Source organism: Aquila chrysaetos, chromosome 2 (assembly GCF_900496995.4).
Source record: "Aquila chrysaetos chrysaetos chromosome 2, bAquChr1.4, whole genome shotgun sequence".
Taxonomy (NCBI): Eukaryota; Metazoa; Chordata; class Aves; order Accipitriformes; family Accipitridae; genus Aquila; species Aquila chrysaetos.
This window is the reverse complement of record NC_044005.1, coordinates 65,043,071-65,060,109: the sequence shown is the minus strand read 5'-3', so window position 1 is coordinate 65,060,109 and position 17,039 is coordinate 65,043,071. Positions and strand designations below refer to the sequence as shown.

At 36.7% G+C, this 17,039-nt stretch overlaps 1 protein-coding gene across 3 annotated transcripts in view; it reads right to left on the bottom strand.

Moving 5' to 3' along the window:
- The window catches only part of ASCC3 (activating signal cointegrator 1 complex subunit 3), a 298,713-nt gene that overhangs the window by 26,310 nt on the left and 255,364 nt on the right, over positions 1-17,039 (bottom strand). The window contains exons 35-37 of one of the 3 annotated variants that reach the window (XR_005933536.1): positions 15,886-15,997; positions 15,458-15,592; positions 502-602 (exon numbers count right to left, since the gene is read on the bottom strand). The exons of 1 other annotated variant lie outside the window; for it this stretch is intronic. Coding sequence is in view for 1 of the 2 variants with exons in the window: in XM_030038284.2 (XP_029894144.1) it covers positions 15,458-15,592; positions 15,886-15,997 (247 nt within the window). In the remaining variant the exon portion in view is untranslated. The remainder of the gene's footprint in view (positions 1-501; positions 603-15,457; positions 15,593-15,885; positions 15,998-17,039) is intronic. One more of the 3 variants, XM_030038284.2, reaches the window with a different exon arrangement.

Below are 17,039 nucleotides of genomic sequence, written 5' to 3'. Positions count from 1 at the left end.
AACAGTTGTTAAGCTAAAGTATTAAAAAATCTTGCGGTAAACTAGTACTAAAAGTAACTACCAGAATAATAAAAAAGGAGAAAAGATGAGGATAATTTTTAGTTAATATAGTAATCGCATCCTCTTTATCTGAACCTTGGTTTGAATTACATAAACTTCTGGTAGTCTAAGTACATGCTGAAGGACTGCAAAAATCATACATTTGTGCATAGAATGAAAAATAAAAAATAGGCTGCAATAAATAAATGTGGGGTTTTTTTACAGCTGTTCTGCAGTTAACACTAATAATACATTATGAAGTAAATTTTACCTCTCTGCTATCAGAATTTCAAAGGTATGCCAATATGCAATTTATTTTTCCAAGTGAAAACAGCATATTTTGATCTTTAAGTAACTAGATAGGCAAATATAAGCTCAACAATAGCATCATTATATAATTGGCTTTTGTCTTTTGTTCCAGTGTACAAAGTGCTACAGAGTATTTTAGTGTAACATCCTGACCTGTCACTTCCACAGAGTGCTACAGTGTATCGGAAGTAGCTGGACTCCAATCTTTAAAGCAGTCTGTTAATTGTCCTCATTTGGGTGATACCTATGTTACCCTTAGTATAGGATAGAGAAAAGCAGCATGGTCAAAACAGAGAAATAACAAGCACTGGTAGTTTGTGAGTAGCTAGGTAACTGGATAATAATGTCTTATAATAGATTCACAAATTCTAAATTTTTCTTTGAGGATACTTGAACTTCTGTACTTAAAAACATTTGAAATTATTTCTGTTTTTTATATATACATATATATATCTCCATTCATGTGCTGACAAAAGTCTCATTTGACCCTATTAACTGTATTATAAGGAAAAGAAAAAAATTGCTTAACTAAAGTTCCCAAGTTAATCTTCCTTGGCCCATGCTCTTCCCAAGAGCACAAGACCATATTATGTGACACAATAATGACCCAAATATATATTGTTAAAATGATTTAAATTAACCAATATATTTATACTATATTTTATCATCACATTTTCAAGTGTGTGTTTGATGTATAATGAAAGACATTAAATGTACACAAATGTATCCTGGCAGGCAGCTGGAACACAATCAAGCTTACATTTATATTCAGAAAACAAATAAATGTGAGAAATCTTGTGCTTTAAAAACAAAGGGGGGGGGGGGGGGGGAGAAAAAAAGCCCAAACTGACCACATACTTAGAAGTTGTTTTTCAGCTCATACCAAAACGTAAACCAGATCAAAAAATGGAATTGGAGAAGTACTTGCTAGAATTACTACTCTGAAAATTATATCTGTGTTAGAGATTCCATTATAAACTCCTATTTTAAAGAGTTTATTGGTAGCCTATAAATGTATATGCTTTGGTCTCAGTTTTATGGGACATAATTCAAACTTCCAAAGTTTAAAATGTTTGGGTGTTTTTTTACTCTTGGATATAAAAGGTCTAGGACAATATCCCAGTTAAAGACAGTTATAAACAGATATTACTAGTTATAAGTTTTAAGAACAAACATGATGCATGTTTTCAAGACTCGTTATAGACAAAAAGAAAAAAAAAGTAACTTCTACCAGCTTATTGAAGCCACTAAGTAACACAGGGATATTTAGATCGGAAGCCCTCTTTTAGACAGCAGACACTTGCATAAGGAGCTTCCTCACTCTGTTTTACACATGTAAAACCATACTTTTAAGACAAACTTGGCAGAAGTGACATTCCAGATTTTTAGGGCAGCCTGGCAGGCTCTGCTAAGGCAGCAGAGCAGGCTGAAGTTTTGTAGAGATCTTGAAGAGTGGCTAACATGACGCAAAAGAAGAAACCAAAAATTGTCAGGCAAGATTGGAATATATTTACTACGTGATACTGTAGTTCATCACAGAGACCATTTCTAAATAAGCTCCTTGCCTTCATGTACCATGTAACATCTCTCCCTGTCAACCGCACAAGTCCGTAGCGGTGCAATCAAATGGCATCCAGCACGTTAGAGCCAACCCTACAGCGCAGTTCCTTTCCCACGGGGGCTTTCCCGTCCCCTCTTTCCAGGGTGAGTGGCTGGCAGGGAGGAAGGGCAGAAAGCAAAGCCCTGCGCCAGCCCCCGCACCGCGGGGCACGGAGGAGCCAGAGCTGCAGCCCCTGGGCAGCAGCCGTCCCTGGCTGCGGAAAAGGGGCTCCCTCTCTAGCACTGGTGCCTGCCACTGCGGACTCTGCCCGCCCTAACTCTCCACTCCAGCTTGGGTAACAGGAAAATGATCTTGCCACTTCTCTAGCTTTCCATCGGAGTACTCTCCACTCTATACTTTTGGAAAAACGACAGGAAGAAAACAGATATGCACAGGATGGAGAACAACACCCAAGGGATAAGGGCTGCTCAGTATCTTTTTGAAACAAACGCTAACTTTTTTATTTATTATCTAATTAGTGGTTAATACATTTTTACAGATAAAAGATAAGTGTCAACCCCCCCCCCCCCCAAGTATCAAATTCAAATCAAATTATGAAGTTAACCCAATTAACTAGGTAGGAGCAAAATAGTGAGGCTGGGCTACCCTGGGGTCTAGATTTCAGACTTACTAGAGTGGGCATTGGAAATTTCCAATTGAGCATGAGAAGTTGAAGAGATAAAGTTGTAAAACCCATCAACATGCAATTATGTAAACAAATTATTTTTTAAAAATTTATGTCGGGATTTAAAATGGGCACATTTCAGCAATGGGACCTACAAACATAGTTTGTAAGAACATAGAAGTTAAAAGTTCTTACAATTCTTATAAAGTTCTCATGTTAGTGATCAGAGAAATCCTATATAATTGTATGCTCAGACTTCTCACTTAAAACAGACAAGTGTTTGATTTTTGCTTTTAAATAGCCGCATATGATAAACACCACAAATTTTACAATTACAGACATCATAAAAGGTACAAGCTAGGGCAATGAAACAGTTGAGTGATCACTTAAAAACACCCTGAAGGGTTTAGATTTCACAAGTTCACCTCTTACTTAAAACATCCAAACTACAAACTGCTGATGACATTCCTGATGACCAGAGGTCAGGAGTCTGAAAGACCTTTGCCACTGCGCACAGAGCAATAGGAGGTCAGCAATATTAGCTACCAGTAGCAGAGAATGACCTAGCAGATCTGGGAACTTCTAAAGTACAAAGTTAAATTACAGACCTCTGCTTCAACATGGAGTTGCTAAAAGAAAATGCAAGCATGCTAGCACACGTGAGAAGGAGGATTATATAAAATAACAATAATTTGACATGGGAAAAAAGTTCTTAGGACTTCTATACTAACTTGAAAGTCAATTTCCCTTTTTTTTCCTAAGTTTCCTAAGCATATCAGAGAAGGTAGGTTTCAGTGTACAAGAAGATACAGTAATAGATAATTCAATCATTGTAATTGGTTTACCAAATGGTAAAAAATATACTTACAGAACCATTCTGTTTCAGAATAATTTCCTTTTTAAATTGCATACTTTACTAAAACATATTAAAACAAGGAATGAATTCACGATTTTAAGTCTTGACTCTCACAATCCATATTTCATAAAGTTTATGATCACAATCATAATTCAGTGGTACTTTTTTGGCCAGTCCTAATAAAAACCATTCTTACAATAGATTCATTTTTCCCCTAAATGTGTAGGTACTTTCATAGTATTAAGCCTGTACAACTTTCATAGAGGTGGCTTTAGTTCACTCTCAGATTTTTAAGTTAAATTACTGATTATAAGTAAGCCTGTAACACTTGCACAGTTTAAGGAAAAATAAATGCAAAAGAAGACTAAAGTAAGACAAATATAAGAGCAAACATCTGAAACCTGTATGGCACACACATTATTCACCTAGAATAAGTTACTTTGACCATAGCAAATAAATATAAATGGAATGGTATAAATTCCATTTATAAAGTGAATTATAGTGATGTGAGAGAATTATTAAATTTTATCACTGGAAATGGTATATTTGAGATTTTCACCTCTCCAAGATGCCTGACTTTTCCTATTACTTTTCATGAGAATGCTTTGAACCTGCGCATTCTGAATGCATTATCATCACCCCATTTTTTTAAATCTTAAAACCTAGATGGGGCAGTGACCCACAACTTTCCTCCCCTGTAATCTGAAGTCACATTATAGGAAAGATTTAAAACTGACTGGTTTTGGCTGTACTGAAAGTAACTGTATTGCACTAATACAGAAAATCTTTTCAGTGCATGAACTCAGTAACGTGCTAACACAAAACTGGGAAAATCTCTCTGAGTATACATTCAAAAGTCTGATTGTCATGAGAAATCTACTTCAGTTCCATTTGGATGTTTGTCCACATTTTGAAGCTGAGCTTGGCTGAATCAGCTGGCTGAACTACTGATTGAGATGATGATAGCAATAAAAATTGTAATAGCAAATCTTGGCACACAGCTTTCCCCGGGAAAGCGATCAGTCATTTTCCATCTTTGGCTTTGATCCTCCATTGGGATCTTCCAGTGCAGAGCCCAGACCCAGGGAAGAAGTTAACAGATCTCTGCATTAAGTTAATGCTACTCTGCATGGAGACAGGAGTATGCGCTACTAATTCTTGATGTGAAATGGGGCCCATACATACTGTATATGTTAATAGCAAGCTGTAAAAGCTCTGTGTGTTGAAAACTGGATTTCAGATCTGCTGACCTGTGGCAGCTCCCCTAGTGGGGAGCCACAAATGCACACTGCTGCATTTTTGTACTGGATTAAATTCCGGATCTAGACTACTATGTGACCAGAGACAAAAGGGAATAAAAAGTTCACAGGCGTGAATACCTGTCATCATGTGGTGAAATGACTAGCAGCCTCTGTTCAAGAGAGGCTCAAGCCCAGAATAATAGAAGAACAATATGAACTGGCAAGAATATATGGGAAACTTGGAAGGTGCCTACATACACAATGTTTTCAGCAAGCCAATGCTACTGGTCTCACTCTGAGCACTTTTAAATGAAAATAGTTTAAAGTAATAATAAAAAAACACAACTGAAGAGGAAGTGACAGCTGCTGCAAGTACATTTCAATAAGGGTAGTTTCCTGCTAATAAAAACTCACACATCTCCACTCATTTCAGTGTAACTGTGAATTAACATTGCTTGAAAATCTGACCCAATATTTTGAAGAACTCAAGAGCTACAAGGTATTACAGAGATGAAAGACACTGATAATTACAAGGGTGGGGAAGATGGGTAATCACTGAGGAAACAAACATGACAGTAAGAGAAAAAAATATTTGAAGTCTATTAAACAGACAATCTGTCAGTAATTTCGTGTGCTTGATTTGAGGAAGTTCTATCAACACTTCTGTCATGAATGACCAGAGGTCTGATACAGTGAGTAACATGGCAAAAATGCCCTTGTACCACACTTGACCTTAACAGATCATCCCATCACCCGAATGGGATGTACCATGCATTCCTAGGGCAGATCTAACCCTTTTTGGACAGCAAGTGATAATTTTTCTTGGTGATGTTCACTGCACACAAATTTGTGAGAATACTGTAAACTCAGTGTTCCTGCACAGACTTATACCATGTCTTTTCTACCTGTAAATAAAGGCATTCACCTGAAGTACACTGTAAGAGCTGTATTAAAAAAAAAAAAAAATTAAAATGGAAAGATAACTGATGATTAAGAGAGTTGCAGACATTTTGCCTCTGGTGTAAAGTTTTAAGAACTTCTTTTAAAAGACAAAGAAAACAGAGATTTTCAGTACCAGATGTCTAGGAAGATCCCATTTGGATTTGAGCTACTTAAATTTGCAATCATGTATTTATACATCTAACAGAGCTTCTGTTTCCCCTAGAATCTGAAAATTAACTAGCTTTGTAGCATCTTCCTTGATCTGCCACCCGTGCCCTGAGGATTAGAGACTCCACCTGAGCTTGTTTTACAAGCATAACAGAAAAAATTAATCTCTGCTGGCAGCGATCCCACTGGGATACTGATGAATAATGATATCCCTCTCTTGCTGCCCTCTCAGTCCACTAGAAAAGCCACTCTAACCCAGCAACGTGGAAACCGCTGAAACCATTCCAGCTGTGGATTAGCAGGCAGTCAAGCATCCATCTGTTCTGTGCGAATCAAGAGAAAGCAAACACGCATTCTTATAGCTAAAGAAGTATTAAAAATTAGCATCTTATATGACTGCATATAGTAAATATTAAGACAATCATATACAAAAGAAAAAATAATCTATTATCTACACCTCATGTTGTTTACATTTGCTTGCTGCCTTAAGCAAATGATAAATCAGCTGGAATTCATCTCATTAACCTACAGAATATTGTGCATTCAATGATTTAATATGTTTAAGATAAAATTTTTTAATGCTGTATGCATCAGTTGTACCTAAAAATATTTTGTAAGTAGACATGCATGCACACACTAAATAAATATAAGTGAACACAGTAGCATGCCTTCACCTTGACAGGAGAAGGATTTAAGAGACCTGTTGTGAGAGGGATTTTAGCCGTTTTCTCACCCTCTAAGGTGAGAGGAATAGACTTGAGATATCTTCTCTTTCTGAAAACTAGTAGTTTGAATAATATCTGCTGCCTTGCTAGTCTTTTCCACTGGAAGACAGAAAGGAAAGGCATGGGAAGTTGGCTTGTGGGCAACCCAATCAAATTGGTGATGTCTGATTTGACTCTTCCATGTGAAATAGGACAATGATCTACTATAAATTAAGGAAAGCTGTATTTGAGCATAATCCCAGGTAAAATTACTTAGAAAAGTGCATAATTTGACTGTTTTCACAGGCCCACAGGCCCATTAAGCTGCAGAGGTGAAGAAAATCTGCAACTGTTTGTTCTCTAAAAGCAAGCCTACTGTGCTATACCAAATTTACAAATATATATAGTAACTTTTTCAAATGCTAAGAAAAGTTTTGGTCTTTTGGTAGCAAAAATCCCTCTGCAATTTCTTCTAACATTATAGGTAGCATGAACTACCTAAGTAACTGAAATAAAGCACCTTGTAAATACTAGACATAATAGGAGAGGCCAATTTCTTAAAAGTTGATCTGTGATAATACACAACATCAACATTTAAAATAAAATTCAACCTTCTGAAGCTAGCCAGGTTCCATCAGGAAAAAAAAAAAGAAAAGAATGAGACAAAGAAAGAATCTATATGTAAATAGGAAAATACAAGTGTCAGATACTTCATTAAGGACTGATCAGTAATCCTCTTATGTCCTTTTTTTTAAACTACTATGCTAAAGGAACAATATATGCTGGATACCAATCTAGTATGATGTAATTATTTCAGCCAAACCAATCCTTATCCTGAAACTTCTGTTCCAATCAGAGAACAAGCTACAAAATGCCATCCTCTTTCTTAACAGTTTTACAAGTCTGAGCAATAACTTCTTTGCTGACAGAGAAAAACATTTGTGTGCCTTTAAACAGCAGTCAGTAAGACTGAGTTGGTGTCACTAAGTGAACTGGATTCTGTGAAAACAAATTCATCAGCAATATCGTTGTAACTGCTATAATTTATAGTGCAATAGTATAATTCTATGAAAAGCAAAGGCAATAACTAACTAGAAACCAATGTAGACAAAAGAACTACAGGCTGCAGAGGGCCTAAATTTGCCTGTTGCCCCTTTAATTACAAATTGGGAGGCACAAAGTAGGTAGAACTTGTACTGACTTGCTAAAGGCACACCGAACTTGTAAGACTGCCTTCTGGAGTACTTGGGGCATTTGAACCCACAGCCATTTATCAAAGCAGCATTATGTATTATAAAAATGTTCAGATTTACCTTAATAAAGATGCAGTTTACAACTTCAGTTTTGTTTCAACAAACACAAACATTATTTCAACAAATATATTGTATATTTGAAAACAGAGCCATATGACATGACTGCTGAAAAAAAAAGCCATTTCATTTTCAATATGAATACTTTGCAAAGTATTGGCTGCATGTACACAACTATGCACAGTTTGAAATCTCGCATAATGATGATGGCTACAATTCTAACTGCTAAGTGGTAAGTAAAAGACTTTTGTCCTTAAAAAAAAAAAATAAATAATTGCTGCACGGTTGAACTGCCTGCAGCTTTAAGCAGTCAGCTAAACCAAGCTTGCTATCACTGAACTTGCTTCTAGCATACATACCAAGGACAAGCATTGATTTGCCACAGATGGCAGCACATTTGTAAGTATAAGACCAGGACAGTACTCCTATCTACCCTAGCAGATACAAGTGTAATAGCTTCCTGGCTCATCAAAATAGTTTTCATTGGTATACATGAGTGTTTTGCTGCTATAACTGCATCTATAGCTCCTGTTAAAGGAATTTATTTCCTCATTTTTCTGACAGAAACAGTTACTAAAGCAGCTGTTTGAAATGGGGATGTAGCCTGAGGCTACTGGCTTCCACTACCACAGCTATACACACTTTCACAAGTTTTTCCCTGTGACACTGCACTGCAATCAAAACAAATTGAAAAAACCCATAAAATTAAAGACACTATATTATTTCCAAGATAACAGTTCTTGTCTTACAGCTTACCTCATGGGAAATGTATGTCAGAAACCTTTACCTTCAACTTTAAAATAGGTTTTATTTTAACTTTCCTGAGTATTGATTCAGTTTTTTAGTCTGGCAAGTAATGACAGAAGTTGAGTAAGAAGATTGGAGGGGAAAAAAAAGGAGATCTGTTAATCGGAGATTAAAGAGTCACGTGTACTGGAGATGGGAAGGTTTTATATTTTGTGGTTTTGAATCTAATTCTTTCTTATTGATGCTATAAAAAATGAAAGACTTATGCCATGTTCAGTTAGCTGTCAGTGGTGGGCACCGTCATCTTGATTTACCAACTGATTGTGCTTTTCTGGAAAGGCGGGCAGCATACGATGCTTTCAAACTAAAAAGCAAACAATCATTTGGAAGAAAAAAAAAAAAAAGAAATAATTATGTCATGATGTTAGAAAAAAAATTACTATATTCAAGTACTACAGTAACATTCAAAACTGCTCCATCTACTGGGACTAGAGAAAAATCAAGACAAATTTAATAGGTGAGAATACTCATGTATGTAAGTACTCTTTCTGCTAAGTACAAGGTATTTTGAATATACTGGATATAGATGATGAAATTTGGATGCTATTAAAATTCACTGTAGCATTTTGTTCTATTTCCATGAAGCCAAATACAATATTCAAATTTAAACTATTTTATTAAAGATACTGTGATACTCTCTAGATGTTCCAAGTGGGAACTGAAGCACAAATGTCTTAAAATATTAAAATCCAGAGAATATAAGCTGTATAATAATTAAGTAAATGACTCTGGAAATGCCTGTCTTTAGGATGAACTCTATGCAACAGTCCTAGGTATGCACTTGTTGTGAAGAAAAGATTTAATGGTAAGAGGTAGCAGTTTTCTCCTATTATAAGGGGTCACTAAAATATGCATAATGGCTGAGGCCTGTTCCTATTTGTAGAGTGGCCACAGCAGTCATGTTTGTATTGTTGAGAATGCACAATTTATGTGAAATAAAATATGTAAGTTCTTCAAAGGTTAGCATGTAACATAATTACTTTATTACGTAAACTTTATATCAAATGAAAAGCATTTCTATTCTTGACATATTTAAAAAGAGTAACATAATGAATACAGTCTTGCTGTACTTGTATGCCTTGAAGAAAATTACAGTAGCACCTTTATTTCCTTCCAAAATAAATGTAAACGTAAATTTAAACTAGAAAATGACTGATTTAGGAAGAGTGATCTGATTTTTTTCTGAAAGGGCTCATAGAACAGAAAACCAGTTTTATATAATATATTAAAGAAACCAAAAGCAATGTTTCTGCCATGGCTTGCAGAGAAAATGTTACACAGAACAGCTCACATTAGCTTGTTCCTGGACAATATTTTTGTAATTTCTTAATTCTTCCTTCCCTGGCATCTAACTGGTGACAAATGGAAAAGATGCTTTATCACCGAGTCAAAAACTTTTGTGGCCCCTTAATGACAGACTGAACCAACAGCTTTAAGATAGAATCCTGCTAAGGAAATAAAATTATTTTAGACTGAGAGTGTAAAAAGACTTGCATATTTCGCTGGTTAGAATAGGATGTGCCAATGATGATGAACAGAAAATAAAGCTATAGGTTAACTGAGTGCTGTGGTTTAAGCCCAGCCGGTAACAAAGCACCATGCAGCTGCTCGCTCACTCCTCGCCCCCAGCCACAGTGGGATGAGGAGAAAACAAGGAAATGCTCGTGGGCTGAGACAAGGTCTGGGAGGGATCACTCACCAGTTACAGTCACGGGCAAAAGACAGGCTCAACTTGGGGAAGAAATGAAATCAATTTAATTTACTACCAGTCAAATCAAAACAAGGATATTGGGAAGTAAAACCAAACCTTAGCACACCTTCCCCCTAACCCTCCCTCCTTCCTGGGCTCAACTCCACTCCTGATTTTCTCTTCCGCCTCCCCCACAGCAGCACAGGGGGACGGGGAATGGGGGTTGGGGTCAGCTCACCACACCTTGTCTCTGCAGCTCCTTCCTCCTCAGGGGGAGGACTCCTCACTAGTCCCCTGCTCCACTGTGGGGTCCCTCTCACAGGAGACAGTCCTTCACAAACTTCTCCAATGTGAGTCCTTCCCACGGGCTGCAGTTCTTCATTAACTGCTCCAGCGTGGGTCCTCTCTGCGGGCTACAGTCCTTCAGGCACAGACTGCTCCAGCACAGGCTTTCCCATGGAGTCCCGGCCATCTTGGGGGGCATCCCCCTGCTCCGGTGTGGGCTCCTCTCTCCCCGGGCTGCAGGTGGGCATCTGCTCCCCAGCTCGCCTCCCTGGGCTGGGGGGGGACAGCCTGCCGTCTCACTGCAGGCTGCAGGGGCAGCCCCTCCTCCCCCGCTCCTCCTCCCCTCCTTCCTCACTGACCTCGGTATCTGCACAGGAGTTCCTCTCACATTCTAATCCCCTACTGGCTGCAGGTTTCCCCTCTTAAATCCGTTCTCCCACAGGTGATACCGCCGTTGCTGACGGGCTTGGCCTGGGCCTCCCCCACTTGGAGCTGGGGAAGCTTCTAGCAGCTTCTCACAGGAGCCGGCCCTGAAGCCCCCTCCCCTGCTACCAAAACCCCACCACACAAACCCATAACACCGAGTTACCTAGAATCTCATAATACAAATACCTAACAGGTAACGAAAGACAGATATGGTGTTAATAACTTTAGTCTTCTGTTATCTATGTATCTGGGATGGAGAGCACCTGTTTCATGAACCTCCTCCTTCTACCTTCCAAATCTGGTACTCCAGCAATGCCAATTTACTGCTGAATTCCAAAATACTTAGTCTAATACAAGCCAGTGTAACAAAACCATGTCAATTATCAGGTAGAAATATAGGGAAGAGGTATGTGGATAGCAAACTTAGAAGTCCCTGTTTATATCCTAGAAAGATGGATACCTATGTTCCAGTATAACACAAACACCATGCTCTTCTGTCCCTAAGCTTCCCAGTTAGAAAGAAACCCATCTCTTATAACCAGTTTACACAAAAGACAGCAGTAGGCACAAGAAAACCAACCAGTTCTCTCTTATAGGTAGCATTAAATAACAGAAATAAGGGACAACATGCAGATAAAACATGGGCTGAAAGATGGTTCTCCCCTTCACTGCCTAGTATGAACAGATATGACAAAGTATTTGCTCTGTAAATAAGAATATTTACCAGATAACCAGATAAGTGTAGTAACAAATCACCAAAAATCATGAAGCTAGTGGATCTAGCCATCAGTCCTGATCAATCATCAAGACAGACCTCCTTTCCTCAAGGTACAACAAACCTACATTTGCTTTTAAAAAAAGATCTGTGGTGACTGCTGATTTACTACAGAAAACGACAAAAATTACCCCAAAGTATTTCTCACTGTTTTTTACCCAGACCTCTGTTCTAATCTCTGCACCTAACTTTCAGAATAAAAGGAAACAGTCTTTAGGTACCTCAGGGAAATCCATCCTGTCAGTAATAATTCATGAACACTTTCTCATCAATAATACTTAATGCAAGAAGCACCATAACTCAACAGTGATTAAGCTCATTTGGATTACTACTGTCTGAAGCACGGTTAGGAAAGTTTTAAAGAAAGCTCTATGGAAAAGCATCAAACATTTTATCTCAGAAAAATTACAGGTCCACTAGGCACAAGTCAGTTACAAAAGTAACTGAATCTGAACTTTGCCTGCTAACTGCAAACCCAAGACAGATTAAACATCTCGAGTACAGATTGACTGAGAAGAGAAGGGAAAGCATGAGGGGATTGTACCCTACCTATTTGTATCACTTATTACTGTATACTTCCAACATGACTGCAGGGCTGTTCCCATGTGCCATTCCTGTTCATGTTATAGATACTTCAACCTCTAAACCATACCGGAAAAAAATTCATTTGATCTTGCAAAATGCTGGCAGATGATCACTGGATCACAGTCATCACAGATACTGGAGAAGACTGAATGGTCTTGACTACTAAGTAGAAACAAATCTTGCTATCAAGTGACTTTTCTGAGAGACTCATCAGCACTAGAAACAGGATGACTCAACTACTTTTTCATGTGAGTTGCAAAGATTCATTGATAATTCATCGGTGAATGATCCTGAATTCTTCACACTCCCATCAGCATGGCAAAATATAAATCTGAAACTCAAATTCCCTTAATCAAACTCAGATTTAAAAACCTTAATACGATCATAAATTTCTGAATTCTTGAATGCAATCTTGCTTTTTTCCTGGTTTTGTTTTAAACAAACTTTTGCTCCTTTTCGAGTTACACATTGACAATTTGGTAAAAACTTGTATATATCCCATTTCAAACCCACAGCACCAGTATTTTCTTTGTTACAGTTGTACACCTCTGCCTTCCTTATATACATCAGACAACTTGTAAATGTCTAAAGGTTTGCAAGATTATGAACAATGCCAACAAAAAAAAGACCCACATGTCACATCTACAAAATCCTGCAACTGCATTTGAGAAATGTTTTGGAAGGTTATTCTTAAATAGCACAGGCCAAAATTCAAAACTTTAAAACTGAGTGATCAGCAGAATAATCACAATTATAATTATGTTTTGCAATGATAACCGACCTTTTTGTACTATAGCTACAGCTTTCAGTTCCAGCATCATTAAGAGATTCTTTAAATTACTTTTTAAATATCCTTTTCCCTCAGGATTTTCACTTATACCTAATTAGACTACTTACCCCATGCCATGTAATTCCCCATTGCCAAAACTGCTAAATGCTTCAATAAGAAGGAGGAAGGCACCAGTGGAGCAAGGCAGATGTAATGTCATTGGTTAACAATAGAGGTGTGAAGCAACTGCCGTAATTATAAAACTCATTAATTCACGGTGTTTAGGGGAAAAAAAAATATCCTTGGCAAGAACTCTGTTGAAATGGCAGTTCTTTTCAACACTACATCAGACTGAAAAGACCCCTTTCAATTTATACCTTCAACAAGACAGAACATTAATTCCACTAATAATTATGAAAATCAGTATCTGCATAAAAAGTAAGGAAAAACTGTCAGCTATAATGGCATCCAGTATTCATACATCCTTTCCATCTTTCAGATTGATACGTGGCACATTTTGACCCCTAACTGATTTTATTTTTAGTCTCATTCCTCTTAAGACTGTAAATGGACAACTTCCAAGACTATATTTCCAGGGGAAAAAAAAAAGAATTAAAAGAATTAAAGCAAGATTAATTAATTTTAAATTTTACAATCTCTGCCCAACAGTAAGGTGCTAGGTTTTGTCTACAACAGAAATATTTGCCATTTACCTTTGCGCTTCATGGATGCAAGCTGTTTAAATAGATGAGGAGCACTGACATAAGATAGACAGCACTAGGTTCTGCTTATATCATTCATCTTCCATATGCTGCTTACTAGCTTAGGCAGTGTCATGAAATGTCCCCCATCTCTATTCTCAAACTTTCCCTGTAACAAATTTGTCTGAAAAAAAATTCTGAAGTTTCTAGGTGGAGAAAATTTTCTCTAGAGAGAAGAGAATTTAAAGAGCAGCTGGAGTAAAGCTCTCACCTTGAATATTCAACATTATATTAAACTTCTGTTCACTAGTGGGTATTTCTTTTTAAAATTTCAGTTATTTTACATACAGCATATATAGGAATTGTGGTTGATTACCATTTTGAATTCAGCCGAATACACTGAATTTCATTTCATATAATTTGCAATGTTTTCTGACAACAGAAGAACAGATATTGCAGGGTCAGTGATAGCAATTCCCCTATTTAGGCTGTCTAACACTTTCCATTATAAAAGATTACTGTGGCCTTTATTTCTGAGCTCTAACACTCTGAATGTTTGCAGCAGGTGATTTAAATTTATCAGAAAGAAAGTCTCTGTACTAGAAAAGTGGCTTTCCTAGTGCCATAAAATGCTGATCAGGTTTTGTTGAGATGCAAACTGTTGAATAGCACTATTTTTATTTTTCTTCTTTTATTGCTCCTTAGAGAAATTTTGGCAGCATGTCAAAACAATAGTGAATATAAAAGTAACATACATAAATACTATAAGATGGGACTTGAGATTTTGAAGTTACCACTTGGAAATCAGCATATTAAAGAATTTGGGCCACTTGTACATAATATACCAGAGACTATAATCATAAGTGGGCAGAAGTAAGTTTTCCTGGATAATATTCTGGCACTTCTTGTTTTCAAAGATGTGTATACAAGTGGAGTTATACCATTTTGAAAAAGAGGATTTTGTAGATATAACTATTTAAGTGCTTGAAAATGGAGTAAAACCTGATTCTTTTATGATGAGAATGTAATATTATCATGCTGCATTGTACACCGTGTCCCCAGATTTGTACCCTACAATCTTTTGACTTGCATTGTACTTTTCTACTAAACAGTCACTAGACTAACTGTATGAGCTAATATTATTGCAGGTTATGACCTCAGGATCATGAGGTGGCTAGGAGAATGAAAAGAAGGCATTTTAGGAAACAGGTCTTCCCCATGTCTCCCCCACTTCTTAAAGCTGCTGTATCTTCCAGATTGTCCCAATGCAAAGTGATGGCCCTGGTATGGATTTAGGACATTGATATGCAGTTATTATTCTGGCATTTTAGTATTATACCTAACTTAGAAAAAAAACCCATCAGATTTGTATAGATCATGAACATTATAAAGGGACATAAGAAAAGAAACAGGTGTATACAGTAATTTTGATGTACTGATTAGATGAAACACTTGAAACCATAAAAAAATGATTCAGGTATATTACTCAAAACAACAAAAAATAAAATTAAAATATCAGGGAAGAAAGGTTTTTCTTAATTTTGGGGTGTTTTTTCATATATTTCTAAGTGTCTTTAAGAGTCACGAGTTACATATGTTGAAATTAAGAAAATATCAGCACTTACTGTCAGAATTAAGAGCAATTCTTCAATGTTGCTTTCAGGTTTCAACTGATCTTTGAACATCCCAATAGTTGGATGCTTCAAATAGTAATAGGAAGCAATGCGGCCATATGTCAGAGGTTCAATGCTGCGATTATCCTGTTAGAAGAGGAATCAAATATATGTGGTTCCTACACGGTTCAGTATAAATGGTTCTTACAATGGCTCCTCCTGTAAAATATTTTAAGACTACTTCATAAGAGAGAACAGCAGAAATGATTTAGCATCATAATTTAGCTGCAACCCCAGTTAAGCTCAGTTTTCAATGTAAGTCTTACAAATAGCTCCACAGATGAATTCTAACATCTCAAATCAGGAGCATGTATCTTGCTGTTCCCAAATTTTAGGAGCATGTATCTTACTGAATCTTGTAAGGCACAGATTAGACTTACCTCCCCCATTTCAATACAGTAGGAACATTCCAAATCAAAGAGGGACTTCTCAACAAGGCTTGAGAGGTACTTATTCATAGTGTCATGGCTCACATCATCCAAGTTATAGTAACTAGATAAATTGAAAACAGATGCATTACATGAATACTTTTTACACTCTGAAGATTTTAAACAATAACGTCTTGTAGGAAAACTTACAAGGCTGCTATAATACACACACATACTTGGAACAGCAAATATCCACACTAAACAATTAAATGCAGAACTATTCCCTTATATAGTCTAACAAGAAATTCATGATGCTTAAACAGTTTGTGGGAGTAACCAACATAATATAAGCATGTACATATGGAAAGATGGTAATTTATCTATTAATAGAAAGGTTGATACAAACAGAACTCGACTGGCTATATTTTGTTAGTGGGAAAATTTTCCTGATTGCATAAGTATATTTTCCTGATCATGTAAGTATGAAAGTAAACAAGCAATACTAACACAAGTAACAGTATTTTAACTTCAAGAGAAAGGAAGAAAACCCACCAAGGATGGCAACTGTTCTTACATCCTGGAACTCTGAAAATAAAAACTAGGCATATAGTGACATCTCTTGAAAAAGTAACCATACACCAATCCAAATGTTGGTGTTGGTTGTTATATTTCCGTGTCATTTTGTTCTCAAAGTTAAAAATGCTAAAAAAAGGAATAGGTTACTTGTCAATGTGGTTACTTCACATGTTCATTTTCAGGTAAAATTGTTTAGGTAAACTAGATATAGTAACAATGATTCTTAGTTATCTGTATGAAGGAAAAATGTTTATAAAGTGTGCCAAAACATATTGTTATGCCAGTGTATAAAAAAGACCCAGTGACTGAAGTTTGCACTCCTTAACCATAGAACTTAAGCTGTATTATAAGATTCTTACTCACACAAACTAACATAATTTCAGGGAGAGCTTTTATCTAGAAAACTCCAGAAAAAAATGTAAGAACTTATGTCCTAGATTCAATGAAGGCAGGAATTCAAAATATAACAATTAAGTTCAATAAGCAGTAAAGGAAAAGTTGAGCATGCTCAGAAAGTTTACAAATTCTGAATTTAAGCAGAGCAATTAAATCATGTGATTTCCAAGTGGAATTCAAACAAACAAAATATT